We start from the raw sequence: 15,072 nt of genomic DNA, 5'->3' as shown, positions 1-15,072 counted from the left end.
GTAGAAAAAGAGAGCCCTTCCCCGGCGTGCTCCTTGGAATCACGCGGGGAGCGTGGAGTGGGGCTGGGCTGGTGTGCCAGCGGCGGCCCGAGCGGCAGGGTCAGAGCGTTTCTTTGAAATTAAGAAAGAAAAAAAAAAGGACTATAAAAGACCTGCTTTGAAACTAATTTAAAACTAATCGGCTGAAAGGCGATGGAAAGATTGCACTATTTTTTAAAGTGGCGGGATCTGATTTATTAAATTTACGTAAATCCAAAATAACAGACTCGCCATCTGCGGGAACACAGGGGAGAGCTCGGATTCTCTACGAGAGGGGAAAAAAAGGTTGTTTGGGGTGTTTTTTTTGTTCTTAATGTTGCACAACAGCAATGGGCAAAGCCAATTAAGAAAATGCAAACAAGGGAAGTAAGAGGGGAAATACCCTCTCTCGTACAAGAAGAATAAAGTTGAGTTGCGTATAAAAAAAATGCGCTCTCTGAGCAAACGAAACGAAAAAGGGACGGTGCCAGACATCCCTGCAAACGCCTCAGGAGCCGGGCGTTTTCCAGAGGACGTTTGTCTTCCAGAAATTCAGCCGAAACCCAGGGACCCCGCACCACGGACAGCCGCCTTTTCCTTCAAGTTTATTGATTGATTTAAAGTGTTTAGCAAACAAAGTGCTCTCTGTATCATCTCTTGCTCATTACTCCCATCCCTTATACATTAATTATAAAGTTAAAACTTTTTTCTTTCTTTTTTTTTTTTTTTTTTGTAACAACCAGAAATATACAGAAATGATTAACGTAAAAAACCAAGCCCGCGCCCCACCGGCCCGCCCCGCGCCCCTTCCCCGCGCGGCCGCGGCGGCTCCTCCACGTTCCGCTTTCGTCGAAGAGCGACGTATGTAAAAAATAACCGTCATCACCGTGAGGTCACGGGAGGGAGCGGCGCGTCGCTGCCTCGGCAAATGTCGACGGACGGGACTGCTAGTTCTCCCTTTTACCCTGAGAGTCAAATGGGTACATAATCGTTGTGGTTTTTTGAAAGTCTTTTACGAGTGGCCAGACCAGAATAAAAACGAAGGCAAAAATAATTAAAAAAAAAAGTTAAAATAAAAAAATCGAACCCACACAGCAACGAGGGACGGTGAACGTAAAAATACAGGTAACGATGATTTACATCTACTCGTATGTACACGGGGGAGGGAGGTTTTCCGCCTCCCCCCCACCCCCAAGCGCAGTACGGGCACACATCGCGTATAAAAGGGCTCGTAGAAACGATTGCGGGGGCTGAGGGGGGGCCGGGAGCGCCTGGCCCCCCTTTTCCTCCCCTCATCCCCCCGGTGCCGCTGTCGGGGGGGTGGGTGGGTGTTGGTTTCACCTTTCGGGGGGAGGGGGGCGGGCGATACCCCACAGCGACCCGTCCCCCAAGCGCCCAGCCGGGCGGCCCCCGAGGGGCGGCGGGAAGGGGCCGAGGAGGAGGAAGGGGCGTCGGGCTTATAGGTGCGGGGTGTAGAAAGCCGGAGCGCCGTAAGTCTGCGAGCCCAGGACGAAGGGGGAGAGGACGGCGGGGCTGGGCAGGAAGGGGAGCTGGGCGGCGCACACCAGCCCGCCGGCGGGGTGCCCGGGGTAGCTGCCGGGGCCGTGCATGGACAGGGGGTTGCCCATGGGCGGCGAGTGGCTGAGGGGGCTGAGCCCCCCCGGCAGCGCCCCCCCGCCCAGCCCGCCACCCGCCCCGCCGCCGCCGCCGCCGCCGCCGCCCGTGGGCGCGCTGGTGTCGGCCCCCGGGTTCTGCTTCTTCCACTTGGTGCGGCGGTTCTGGAACCAGATCTTCACCTGGGTCTCGGTGAGGCTGAGGGAGAGCGCCAGGTTGAGGCGCTCGCACACCGACAGGTACCGCGTGGACTTGAACTTGTTCTCCAGCGCCACCAGCTGCTCGTAGGTGAAAGCTGTCCGCGCCCGCCGGGGCTTGCCCGACTTGGAGTCCGAGCCCGTCCGCTTCCTCTTAGGCTTGGCTTGCTGGCCCTGCTGCCCCGAGCCCGGAGCCGCCGGCGGCTGCTGCTGGGGCGGGGGCGGCGGGGGCGGCGGCGGCACCTCGGCCGCCTCGGCGTGGAGGTGGCCCGGGTCGGCCTCGCCGGGCGCCGCCGTACTGGTGCTGCTGGTGGTGCTGGTGCTGCTCTCCTCGCCGCACAGCTCCTCGTCGTCCGGCAGCTCGCTGTCGGGGCTGCGGCTCGGCCGGCTGCTGTAGTCGAGGTCGCACTCCTCGGCCTTGTAAAGCTCGCCCTCCTCTGCGGGACAAGCGACAGCCGCCGTTAGGCCTCGCCGGCGGCCCCGGCCCCCGCCCGGTCCCGACCCCGCTCCCCGCCGGTGCTGCCCCACCCGGGTGAGGGCAGCGGGGGGACACCGGCCCCGCTGTGGGACCCACCCGCCTGGGAGGATCCCAGGGACCCTGGGGGATCCCGGTGCTCTCGGGGAGGCGGGGCCGCCCTGCCCGGCTCCCCCGGGACCCGCCACCGCCCCAGGGACGCGGCTCCTCCGTGCCCGCCCCGTCCCGATCGCGCCGCTCCTCCGGCCGGGGGCTGTTGGGAAGCGGCCGGGACGGGGCTCGGAGCCGCCCCGGGGGGCTGCAGCCCTGGGGCCGGGAAGGGGCTGCCCGGGCCGGCGGGGCTTTGCCAGCGCCACTCTGACCGAACCACCCAGCTTCGGCCTAAGGTGGGCACCGAGAGGCGGCCAGGGCAGGGGGTACCTCGCCCCCCCCTTCCCACAAAACCCTCAGTGGCCGGAAAGGCCTTCGGGAAGGGAACAGGGGGTGCCAGGGGTCCCCCGCGGCGGGACGAGAAGCCCCCGCGCCCCCCGCCCGGGCCGAGGCAGCCCCGGCTGGGCGTCGCTTGGAACGGTTTCGGCGGCGGAAATCTCCGCGTCGGCGGGAGATCTGCTGGGTTTTGCCCCGGCCCTTTTAACCCTTTCTTCGCCCGCTTTGACCTCTTGTCACTTCCTGAGAGGGAAGTATTAAAGTGGAGTAAATACTTGTATTGATTAGCAGAGCAGATACAAACTTAATTAAACTCATTTTGTGTAATGTACAAACTAGTTAACGGTCATTTAATTTATTTGGGTTTATATTACGCTCCAATTAACGGGTCTCCATCAGAGAACAGGGTAATTATCCGATATTTAAGGCTATTGGACTTCTGCTGACGGGTCTGTCGTTATGAAGCCCGAAAGCAAATCGCATTTTCCAGCGAGCCGCCTCCTCCTGACCCCCCGCACCCCCTCCCGGGGCTCGGACCCCCCGGGGCAGCCGGAGGCGAACCCTGGCCCCCGCTCCCGCCGCAGGGCCGGGGGCTGCGGGAGGCTCGGGGGGCCGGTCGGCGAGCAGGGGCCCAGAAACACCCGCCTTCCGCCTTTTTACCCCCGCTTTCAGACCTTCCTAAACTTCCCTCCACTCGCACCTGCAGCGGGGGTGCAGCTCCGGGCCCCCCCCCCCCCCCCCCCGACCTCCTTTAGCTTGCTTAACCGAGGTGGGCAAACAGGGAGAGGCTCGCTCCGCTGTCCCCCTTACCCCGGGCGTACTTTAGTTGGTTTTAATCCTCAAAAACCTGAACACGCGATTGCACCGCAAACTCGGTCTGTATCCTAACGCCGGACACCCCAAAGCCCGTGTATAACGTTAGAGGGGCTTAAAAAAAATGCGCGTTTTTTACAACGAGGTGATTTCGGGGAACGGCTCACTAGGAGAAAAAAGGGCAGAGAAGTTTATTGCAATCCTCTTCGCCACACAAATATCCCTTAATAGCTCGGGCTTCAGAAAGAGTCCTTCCCAGCCCTCTGCTCCAACCGGCGAACACAAAACGCCAGTGGCCGCCGCCGCCGGGCACGCGTGTGAACCGGCTCCGTTCTTCCCTCAAACCCGAGAGCGCGGGCGAGGACGAGCATCTGCAACCTGTGGAACCCGCTGCAAACGGCGGCGCCCGGTTTCTGCAACGCCGATCGCTAAAACGCGCGTGTCGCCCCGTGTGCGGGGCAGAGCCGGGGGCCGAGGGCAAGGCCAGCGCCCCTCGCTTCCCCACGCACCCACCGGGGAGCGGGCACTCGGTGTTTTAGCGTTCAGGTTTTTTGCCGGTAAACTCGGGGAAATCCCAGCCGTGTCTCAACTAAAATTTCCTTTAAACAGAAAAATGCAGCGCGAGTACAACTGGCGACGGAGATTGACGCTGGGCTTGCGATTTTGTCTCTGGAAGATAGGAAACGTTAATTTAAGATGGAGTTTTAACCGCTATTTTCAACGCCAAGTGAGCTTTGGGAGCGGGTCCCGCTCTCCTTTCGCCTTTGCATTTTCCGGGCGTCGGTACTTTGCTTGGCCAGAGCTACTTTTGGGAGTCCTTCTACCTAAATTAAACCACTGCTTGAACTAAATATTCATTACGGTGGGGAAAGGGAGGGATTGGAAGCGGCGATTTCCGAGCGGTCGGGCTCGGCGGTGGCTGCCGCCGCTCCACGGACCGTGGCCCGGCGCCCGGGGCAGCGGGGCTGCGGGGGCAGCGCAGCGCTCCGCCGTGGGGAGGTTCGCAGAGAAGCGATAGAGTCGCATTTCTCTCCTTGTCTGGAGGTAAAAGTGTGAGATTAGCGATAGGCTGACCTCGTCAGTCTTTCTGATCGCCCAGATCTATTTAATATGACCAAAGTCAGACGAGTTTAGACGAATAATTACCAGCTACGCGCTGCTTAAAAAAAATAAAAAGAATAAATCTTTTCTGAATTCCATCAGCGCCCCGTCCCTGCTTTTCCTTCAGAGATTAAAAACGCGTCTGTTGCAAAAGGCTCGGGCTGGAGCAGCTTCCAGCCCTCTTTCACTGCCTAATTTTAATCGAAAGAGTCGTGCTACGGAGGGATTAGAGAGCCCCGAGCCCTCCTCTCCCGCCCCGGACACAGAGAAATTATTTTGCCCTCTCCGAGAAGCTGGTCCCCCGGCAGTGGCCAGCCTCGCCGCCCCTTCTCAGGACACACAAGAGCTATAGATATTTTTCCCCGAAACGCTGCGATCTCCCCAGAGTCGAGGTGTTTAGAGGTGAGAAAGTTGGGATATTTGGACCCAGAAAGAAAAAGCAATCTAGAGCTTGGGTCGAATGCAATTCCCGATCAATAGCAAGCCCTAATAAGTGTAATAGGTTTTAATCGAGTAATTATCCGAATTTTGACCCTATAATTTAGATGTTAGGGAAGAGTTTGCAAGGTGCTTGAAAGAGATATGCACGATTCGATAATAGGATATCGATCCAGGCAGTCCTACATGCCACTCTGGGGCGATTTCCCCCATTATCCAGCCTCTTTACGCTGCTAAGCACATTTTACCTTAAATGTAATCGAAGGAATTTAATTGTTTTTCCAGAGATAACCAGCATTTTGTCACAATTAGTCTGATTTGTCCTAAAAAAAGCCAAGGGGAGAGAGAAAATTGAATCTGTCGCCCAGAGCAACGGGCGGCAGGCTGGGCGGGGGAGCGGGGCTGGGGAGAAGATACATAAAAAGTCATAAATGCCGGGGGGGCCCAGGCGAGGAGGGGGCGCGGAGAGAGGGCTTCGCATCCCCCCCGGCCCTCTGAAGCCTGGGCTCCAGGAGCCGCTTCCAAGTTTGCCTGAGCTGGAGCTCCCACTCGGGGCTGCCTCTTCTCGGGGGGAGGAAGAGGATGGCGGGATCCCTTCCAGCCCCGGCCGGCCCGGCACCCGCGGGACCGATCCTGCCGCTGCCGGGGAGGCGCGGGTCAGGGAGCCGGGTGTCCCCCGCCGAGCTGCCGGGGGGAGCGGAGCGGGCGGTGCCGCCAGCCCTGGGGTGACCCCCCGCCCTGACGCCCCCCAACCCAACGCACTTTTCCACCTCTTCACATCTAACGCAGCAACGGCGGGAGCGTTCGCCCCTCCCGGGAGCCGCCCGCCCGCGGGGGAAGGCCGGGCTTCACAAGCATGCAAGCCCCTTCCCCGGGGAGCTGGGCGCAGCCCCCCCATCCCTGGGGGCTCCGGGCCCCCAGACCCACTTACTGATCAGGTCTGCGGACTTCTTGCACGTGTCGAAATCTTCGGCGAGAGCCTTTTGCCCGGCCAGCTCCGTCCCTGAGTCCTCGGGCTTATCCTCCGCCCCCAGCGTGAACTCGGTCCCCACCGATTTGTACAAGACCGCGCACTGCCTCCTCTTGCTGTTGAATTTGTTAGGGTCCAGGATGTCGAGCACGGAGAAGGAGGTGGTTCTGTGCACCATGGGCAGCGCGGCCACTGCCCCCTCTTGTCCGGGGGTGTTGCTCTGGCTGTCCCCTTGCCTGTCCCTGCCTCCAGGGCAGGAGTAGAGCGGCAGCTCGCCGCCGGCCGAGAGCCGCTGCTCCCCATGGCTGTCCATGCCTTCCCCCTGCCCGCCGCAGGGCTCCCCGCCGCCGCCGCCCGCCGCTGCCGGGGCTGTCACCGCCGCTCCGGGGGCTGTCACCGCCGCGGCTGCCGCTACCGGGATGGAGATGTCACCGACCTTGTCTCTGCTCACATTCATGACTCTTTGCAGAGCCCCTCTCGATTGCAACTTCTCCCCCCCCCCCCCCTTTCTTGCTCCCCCCCCCCCTCCTCCTCCTCCTCCTCCTCTTCCTCCGGCGAAGTTGAGCTGGAAACTCCTCCCCAGCCTCCGTTCGGGCTCGGGGCAAGCCGCTGCCTTCTGCCCCCCGGGGCTGTGCAGGGTCCGGCCGGCCGGGAGCCCCCGGGGCAGGCGGGGACTCACAAGGTGATGCTTGGCTCAGAGCCTCCGCTCAGCTGCTCCTTCTTCCTTCTCATCATCCTCACCAGGCTGCCCGGACACCCCCCGCCCCCCCGCACACATACACACCGAGGCAAGGCTGTATCTTATTTATGCATTCATATTTAGCACTGGATTGTAATTGGCTACAAATTAATCCCTTGCCCATAATAGTCTGTAATCTTCATCACTGGAGGAGAGACACGGTGCAAGCGTGTGCCGGGGGGAGGGGGGCAGAGGGGAGAGAGCGAATGAAGGATGGTGTTGGCTGTGATATACTTGGCTGTCAGCTCTGTTTCAGCACACCTCCACTCATCTGGAAAGCATCTAAATAGCCTTATTTGGAGAAGTGGGAGGAGATGACGCTTTCTTTTAAATAATTGCGGGATCAATATAAAGAAGATATTATACACAGAAAATGGGAACTTATGGTCTTCCGTCCCTAATAGCGGGGCTGGATAAGCAAAAGGGGATTATGTGTGTGTGGGCTCGGAGGTGTCAGCCCCCAGCACCTGTTTCCCTTTCCCTGCTGGTTTTATTAAATTAGAACAAAAGGAGAAAATTATGGACGGGGGTTTAGCGGTTGGAGCAGGGCTGGTGTCCGCGGACACACACACACGCGTCTCTCGCTCTCCCTTAGCTAATTAATTAAAAATTAAATATCAAATGTAGGTGCCAGGAAAGCGCTGGGAGAAAATTAATACCTTTAAATGGCACAAGACAAAACACGACGATCAATAAATTCTGAGTAACTGGGAGAAAAGGTCTGTTCCCTCCCATGCCGGAGTAAAATAACAACCAGATCTAACTTCCACTTTCGAAAGCAAAAAGAAGAAAATAAAACCACAACCCCCTAAACCTCCTCTCTTATCAAAAGTTGTTTTAATTCTGGAAAATGAAGAGGTAGGAATAAAAGTTATCTGCCAATTATAAACCCCGAAATTCTTCCCCTACTTAATTTCCTTCCCTTTCGTGTATAGCCGTGTGTGCTTTGATCGTATCAATTTAATTCTTGTTTTGGACGCTCCAGTCGCTACTGTTTGAATTAGCTGCCAGGAAAAAAAAAGGGGGGGGGGGGGGGATAGGAAAATAGAGAAAACATAAAAGGAAAATTAGATTTTTTTGTCTTTGAGGCTGGTGACACATACAAGGACAGGTCCTTTGCAATTACCGCGGGCAATGATCCTTTAGAAAGCAGAAATTAAAAGTTGGGAGAAATAATGGGTAAAACAATCAGCCTGTAATTTTGGTAGGGCTTGGACATGATTAGTCCATCAGCGGGCTGGGCCCAGGGGAGTCCCGCTGAGCGGGAGCCCGCAACAGCCCCCGCTCATATATTACACACCAGCCCTTAGATTTCAATCAGACACCACAACAGTGTCCTTTCCCTTTTATGACTTTATTATGCTTTATCTTTAAATTATAAATCACCTCCTGGCTTGAAATGGTACGTATAATCTCCGATCGCGGGTGGGTAACTACCTCTCCCCCTTCCCCTGACCTTACCGCCGGGGCGGCCACGCACACGCCGCGGGAGCCGGGCTCAGCCCGCATCGGCACACGCTTGCACAGACCCCCACCGCCTCTTTGCTTGCTTGTTTGTTTGTTAGCAGCTCCTCTTCCCCTCCTCCTCCGGCCGTGCCTCTGATCTCAGCTTTCCTTTCGGATACATTTGCCTCCCATCACTTCTGCCCGCAGCTCTGCAATATTATTTATGAGAAGTAGATGGTAGTTCAGCAGGTGCCGCGACCTGGCTTTGTCGGGTCCGCCGTGGTAGTCGCCTGCCTTTATACTTTTTTTTTCCCCCGGAGAGAATGCCGGTTTCGGGGCGGCGGGAGGGATGTTTTTTATTCCCTGGGTCAGTACATCTTAGACAAAAAAAATACCCCAGTTGTAAGGAAATCTCCGTGCCCGGCGGGGACGGTCCCCGAGCGGCTCAGTGCGCACAAACCCCGGGATTTGCGCCGGCTGCTCGGAGGAGAAGGAGCCACCCAAACCAGAGAGCACCCCCAAACAGAGGCACCCCTGCTCACCCCGGCGTGCTCGCAGGCACCACCGGCCCGAGGGGCACCGACCGACCCCCCACCTCCCTCCCCCACCCCCCCGGGGGCGGCGCAGGGGGACACACAGAGCGGGGGGGGGGGGGGGGGGAGACCGCAAGGGTGCTGGGGGGGCGTCCCCATCCCGGCGGAACCCCCAGCCCGCCCGGCGCTTTTGTTTGTTGGCGGTTTAAAGCGAGTGTTATAAAGATGTTCTATTGCTCCTAATCACAATTGATTGTCAATTAGAGCCTCATTTGTGCAATCTCCATCCATCTGCCATCTCTGGTTATCTGTTCACCAGAAAGTTAGCGCTGATTACGGGGCCCGAGATGAGTTGTGACATGTAATATCTCTCTCGGGGTCGGGCTGGGGGACCGGTCCCCTCTCGCTCTCCGGGAAGACGGTCCTTACCCCTTCCCCGGCGAGGGGGGGGACCAGCGGCAGCCTCTCCCTGGCGAGCGAGTCGGGGAGACGCTGCCCTTCGGGACTAGCTGGGGGGGCGCTGGGGGGCGAGGGGCTGACAGGGCACCCCTAGAAAGGCGGCAGAGCCGCCCAGCGCCAGGCCCCCGTATTATGGGCCCGGAGCCCTTGCCCGGCTGGGGAAAGCTCCCACGGAAACGTTTCCTACTCCCAAATAGATTTCCCAAATAACTACAGGCAGCAGAGGGACCCCCCCGGCGTGGTGAAGAGCCCCCCCCCCCCCGCCGCAGCGATGGTTATCTCTGCTGTTCGGCTGAATTACACCTGCGGGGAGGGGATGTCTCCAAAGCCGGAAGGGGCCGGTGGTCGGAGCATCCCCAATAGCCGCCGGCCCCTCGGCCACCCCGGGCGGTCCCCGCCGAGCCCCCTGCGCCCCCGGGCCGGGGGGGGCCTCCGCTCGCGCTGTCGCCCTGAAGGACGGGAGCCGGTGCCCGGGTTTTGCACGGGCCGGGCAGGGGGGACCGCCAAGGCCAGCCGGGGCGCGGTCACCGGCCACCCTCGGGGAGAGGCGGCAGGCCGGGCACCCAGTGTGGTCCGGGGGTGGCCCCGCTGCTCCCCGGCAGCCTCCGAAGCCGAGGCCTCCGGCCGTCGCGGGGATGCCTCAGTCGGAGGGGAGGACCCGCTCGCTCCCACGGCTACGAGCCGTTTTCCATCTCCAACTTAATTAGTTAATGCTGAATTTCAAATTAGATTTCGGCAAACTTCGGATCAACGAGCGATATTTTTTTCTTTTCTTTTTTTTTTTTTTTTTTTTTAACTTTTCCCCATTCATCCCCCGCCCGTCCCTGGGGGTATGGAGCTCCGGGTAATTAAGGACATTTATCGCCGCGGTACAAAACAATTTAGCAGCCCTCGCTGCGGCGAGGAGGTCGCTTGGGCGGCTGCAGCAGGCGCGGACCCTCCGCGCCCCTCCGCGGCCGTACCGGGGGGCCCGGGAAGGTCCTGGGGCTTCTCGCCTTCCCCGTTTTCTTTCCAAACGCAATCGGGCTCCGAAACTCATCCGGTCCGGCTCTGAGTGGGCTCCTCCCGGACGATGATGGTGCTGGCGATGATTACTTTGTGCCCCTGGCTGTCGGGGCCCCGGCAGTCCCCCCGCAGCGGGGCAGCCCCTGCCTCGCACATGGGTCTGGGGCTCGGCCTGACTTTGTGCCCCGCCAGGGTCTCCGCGCAGGGCAGAGCCGGGGACCGGGGCCAGGCGGTCGCCTCGGGGTGCCCGGCTCTCCCCGGGGAGATGGGGACCCCCCCGCCCCCGCACCAAAATCAGGGAATTAATTAACTTTACCCACGAAGGCAAATGATTTAGGAAAAAAAAAAAAAAAGATTCTGAAGCAGATCTCGCCCTCTATCAATGCAGTGTCAGGTCCTCATAGTAGAAGATTTAAAAGCCCTGGGGATTCCAGGTTAGGGTAGTAATGAGCTTAATTGAGGTTAATGCTTCCTGCACAGCTCCTTGATTATTAAATTAATATTATCACACACATGAATCATAATTAGAAGTTTAAATAATGCTCTAGGGGAATCCTCGGAGGATCTATTAAACAGTTCCTTTCCCTCTCGCCGGCTCCCTCCCGGCAGCCCGGGGGCGGCTGGGGATGGGTGCTGCTGGGGGGGACGGGGACAGGGGCACGGAGGGAGACATGTCCCCGAGTGTCACCCGGAGGGAGGGGGGCGGGGAGAGGGGCAGCGGCACCCACGGTCCCTCGTCCCCCTCCTAGCCTCAGCTCGGCGGATCCCCGTTTTACAGTCGCTCCCCCCCGTCTCCTAATTTGGGCGCTTATCTCCCAGCACCCGGGAGTTTATATAAAATACTAATAAAGTGCCTTGTTGTCGCTTATCGCGGCTGGGATCTCCTCGGCAGGGGCTTTTTCACGCACCTCGCGAAAGCTGATCCCTTTTGCTGGCTGGAGGCGCTGCACCAAGAGCATCCCCGGGCCGCCGGCCGGGGTGCTGGGCAAGGCAGGGGGGAACGGGGAGATGCCCCCTTCCGCGGGTACCCGCCCCCAGCCCGCGGCCCCAGCCCCCGGCGCGGCCGAGACGCGCCTGGGAAGCAGCCTCAGGGTGGGGGGTCCGGCCTGGCTGGGGGGCCACAGCTTCCCCCCTTCTGCCCCCCATTTCCCGAGCCGGGATGCTGCACCGACAGCAGCACCGTCCCGTTTGCAGGGGCACCGGGGACACACACTGGCTGCAGGGACAGGCGGTTAATCATCGTCATAATTATTATTAATATGATTGTTATTTCTAATGCAATATTAAAGGAGGGGTGGTAGGGGGGCACTCATGGCCCCTCTGCATCGCGGCAGATGTACTCGTAAAGGGAAAAAATAAAATAAAAGAGAAATCAGATGGCCGGCACGGAGGCAGCTCTCGCTTGCTCTCTCTTTCTCTTTCTATTTATTTTCCTCTCTGTTGCTGAAACATATTGAAGGGGGAGAAAAAGGAAACATTAAGATCAACTGTGAGCCTTGCCGACGGTTTAACGATTTCAAATGAGCTCTGACTCTGGTGAAAATCTGACAATTACCCATCAGGATGGCAGATGATGGTTAAAATTACCAGAAATCAATATTCTCACCGGGTGTCCCAGCCTGATAAGAGAGACCAAGACAATGTTGACTATTAAAGTCGACAGCTTGAGATATTACACTATTAGTTATGCTATTTTTAATAATCTATAATATTTGGGCTATAATTAATTAATTATACGGGTCAGATAATATCTGGGGCTGGAATGAGGTCTGAAGGGTCTATTAAGGTTGGTAATGAGAAAGGAGAAATCTAATCTAAGGACGAGGAGCCGTGAAGGAACAAATATACAACAGACTTCAGATAGAGTGAGAGGGAAGGAGAAGGGCTATTGCAGACTCAGTGCACACACCTCTGCTCTTCTCATCTCCCAGGCAGAGGGGCTGCCTGCGATAGCATCTCCCCCTGCTCCTTTAAGCGGGTACCCATCGCTTGCAGCAGAGGCCTGGCTCTCAATGAGATGCTGTGGTCCCTGGGAAGCTAGTGAAGGAAAAAGGGATTCGACTCGTATTAAGGAATTCATACTAAAAAAAAGGAAAAAAACCAAATAAATCCAATAGGTTGTCCGTCCCCTGCCACCCCCTCACACCCCAGCAGCAATCCTCTATTATTGTTGGGATGTGGGGGCTCTTCATGCAGTCATGAAGTTCAACCCTCCCTCCAAACGCTGCTAAGCCCCTCCTCGCAGGTACAGTGTCTGACATTGGCGGTGGCATCTGAAGAGCCTCTGCAGTGCCCTAGGTTGTGCAGCCGTTTAAGATGTATGCCAGCATCCGCGCATTAATGGCATGGGTGTGTAAGCACAAACATCAACATCTACAAATACATTATATATGGATATTTCTTTCCGCAGATACACACATTTATAGAAGGCATGTACACAAAATACACAAATACACAGGTGAAAGAATAAAAACTAACTGCATTGTAATGCACATATGTAAATACATCTATTTATCTATCTTAAAGTGTTTATGTGCGTTGCATATATCAGCCACATAAAATGGCTTTATTCCCTTCCCTGCAAATGAACTTCAAGTCAGACCCTCTGAATTATAAACTCTCTTCTTGCTCAGCGTTACTAACCAATATTCTAGGTGTGACACTCAAGCTTTACCTATTTTACATCGATTATAAACATTGCTCCTTCTACTGCTACCATAATCCTTTTTTTAGGGGTGTATTATTTATCATATTAGTTCTACCCTTATTAGTTACAGAAGGGTGTGTTGAACAACATCCTTTCGTACAGAATGATGAAAACCACATTTTCTAGTTATGCTTAGATTAGCCAGGGTACTAATCCTTTCTTTTCTCAAGTAACATCTTAATTTCATAATTTTTCAATAGGCCTCTCCTGGTCGTGCTTTTCTCAGAGCTCTACTTATAAGGCAATCCTTGTCCAGATCTGGAAACCACAGAAGTATTAAAAACACACTTGCAATGGCAGAGATCCTTCTGGGAAAGTGTTTGTTGTCATTCTGTAGGATTCAGTCCTTCCCCAACAATTCTCTGTTGTTAATTGAAGCCCAAAGAAGCAGCAGAGGAAGCCAGCAATAGGCTGATGTTACCCTGCCCTATGTCTCCCTTGCACCCAACATGGATATTTCCCTCTTCTTCCCCAGCCAGTGCCTAACAAGGCCATTAGGAAGGCGACGAGGTGCTAACTGAAGGCAAACCTGGGAAGTTGCTAGATGGACATGGGAAACCCAGCTTCTGCAGGCACTGCTCACAGCCCCTTCTCAGGTAAGAGCAACCCCACGAGCAAACGAAGGTCCTTCTCCCTCCAGCCAAAGAGGGGAGAAGAGATTCTTCTGTTTCTTTCATTGTTTTTATATGTAAAGGAATAAATGAACAAGAAGGTCTAAATGGTTTACTCGTCATATTTAAACAAGAGGTTAACAATACTGCCAGGACTTAGCAGTTGTGACGGGTTAGTGAAAATGTCTTCAACCCTTGGTGATGGTGATTGTCAAATGCTGGCAGAGTTGGGGAAGCATGAGTGTGTGGGGGGCAGTTGGGGGAGGAGGAACTGAGCCTCAAAGTTTCTCAGAGCAGGAACAAAAACACCAGCCCTGTTAGTTTAATTGTTCAGTAGAATAAGCCTGGTGAACTCAATGAAGACTGCCACATCCCTAATTTGCCCATATTGACAGGCTGCTCTGGGCTGCTTGTGTTGCCGATACTATGAGTTACAGAAAGTGATGCCAAGGTGTTTCCACAGTCACGTCCCGGTTTTTTGAACCTGACCAGCTTCTCCTACATCCCGGACGTCTCCCCTGCGCTGCAGAACTTCACTGAAGTCTCTGCAACGTTATTTGTGATGGATTTGATTTGGAGGGGACAGAGGAAGCACACGGGTTGCACATAGAGTTATGGATCAGTCTTGTCAGAGGCAATCTCAGATGGGTGAGCAATACTCCTGTATCATGATTTTGTTATTTAAGCATTTAGAAAAAATGTGATAGAGATAGGAGACACACTGAGAATAAAAAGATTATCCTTTTAGATCTCATCTAGAGAGTTAAGTCGAAGGGGCAGCTCTACAAACTGGTGCGAATTAGGCCAGCTCCATCAGCTGATTTACACCAGGAGGGGATCTAATGTAAAAAAAAGGCTTATGAACTCCACCGGCCAGGAATCTTAAATGTGAAGGAAAACATCGGGTGAGTGGCTGATAATACTGTGACATTTGGAAGCACGCCCTTTTTGATATCGGTGGGACATCAGTTTGTGAATATTAGGGAAAACTAAGGAAAAGATTTGCAGGTAAGTCATAGAAGTAACTAAGTCCAAAGCAGGAAAGAATCCTGTCCTGTCCCTACATATAAAAAAAAGACTAGCTAAAAGGATAATATTTATCGTCTTTTATAGTGAATTATCAATACCCAGAGCTTTAAAAACAAGTGTCAGCCAGTATAGTAATTGCAGTTACAGAAATAACCAACAAAACTACACCCTCAGCTATTTATAACTGCAGTCTACTGGACTTTGCTTTGAAAATAGTATCGTTCTGTAAATGATCTCGTTCTCTATCAAGCAGAGCTGTGTGTCAAATCTGGAGCCCTTGCACAAGCTTAACATCTGTTCAAGGAAAGCAGCGTTTACTCATGTGTTCCTATCACTGGACGATGGTAATTTAAGAGTAGTTGTATACATAGTGTTGCTTTGATTAGCATATAATAAATTGAAGGAGAAGAAGTCATAAATAGATATATAAGTTTGTAATAACGGTTCTTTTTCATAAAAGTTGTGACTCCCATTTGCTGGCTATTGAAAAA

General features: G+C 55.2%; 1 protein-coding gene across 1 annotated transcript; it reads right to left on the bottom strand.

Annotated features, from left to right (window-relative positions):
* Window positions 1–1,475: 1,475 nt before the first annotated feature.
* Window positions 1,476–6,365, bottom strand: NKX1-1 (NK1 homeobox 1). Its single transcript, XM_075092472.1, has 2 exons — window positions 6,014–6,365; window positions 1,476–2,266 (listed from the first exon to the last, which is right to left on the bottom strand). Exons 1-2 carry the CDS (start codon window positions 6,363–6,365, stop codon window positions 1,476–1,478), a joined length of 1,143 nt encoding a protein of 380 aa, XP_074948573.1.
* Between the last annotated feature and the right edge of the window lie 8,707 nt (window positions 6,366–15,072).

This window comes from Phalacrocorax aristotelis, chromosome 4, assembly GCF_949628215.1.
Source record: "Phalacrocorax aristotelis chromosome 4, bGulAri2.1, whole genome shotgun sequence".
NCBI lineage: Eukaryota > Metazoa > Chordata > Aves > Suliformes > Phalacrocoracidae > Phalacrocorax > Phalacrocorax aristotelis.
Note: the sequence above shows the minus strand (reverse complement) of the source record. Positions and strands in the feature narration are given on the sequence as shown.

Excerpts from the sequence above, each read along its gene's own strand:
- NKX1-1 (XM_075092472.1), bottom strand. The coding sequence starts at position 6,365 with ATGGACAGCCATGGGGAGCAGCGGCTCTCGGCCGGCGGCGAGCTGCCG. Across the intron at positions 2,267-6,013 it reads GAAGTCCGCAGACCTGATCA|AGGAGGGCGAGCTTTACAAG; the intron begins GTAAGTGGGTCT and ends CTTGTCCCGCAG.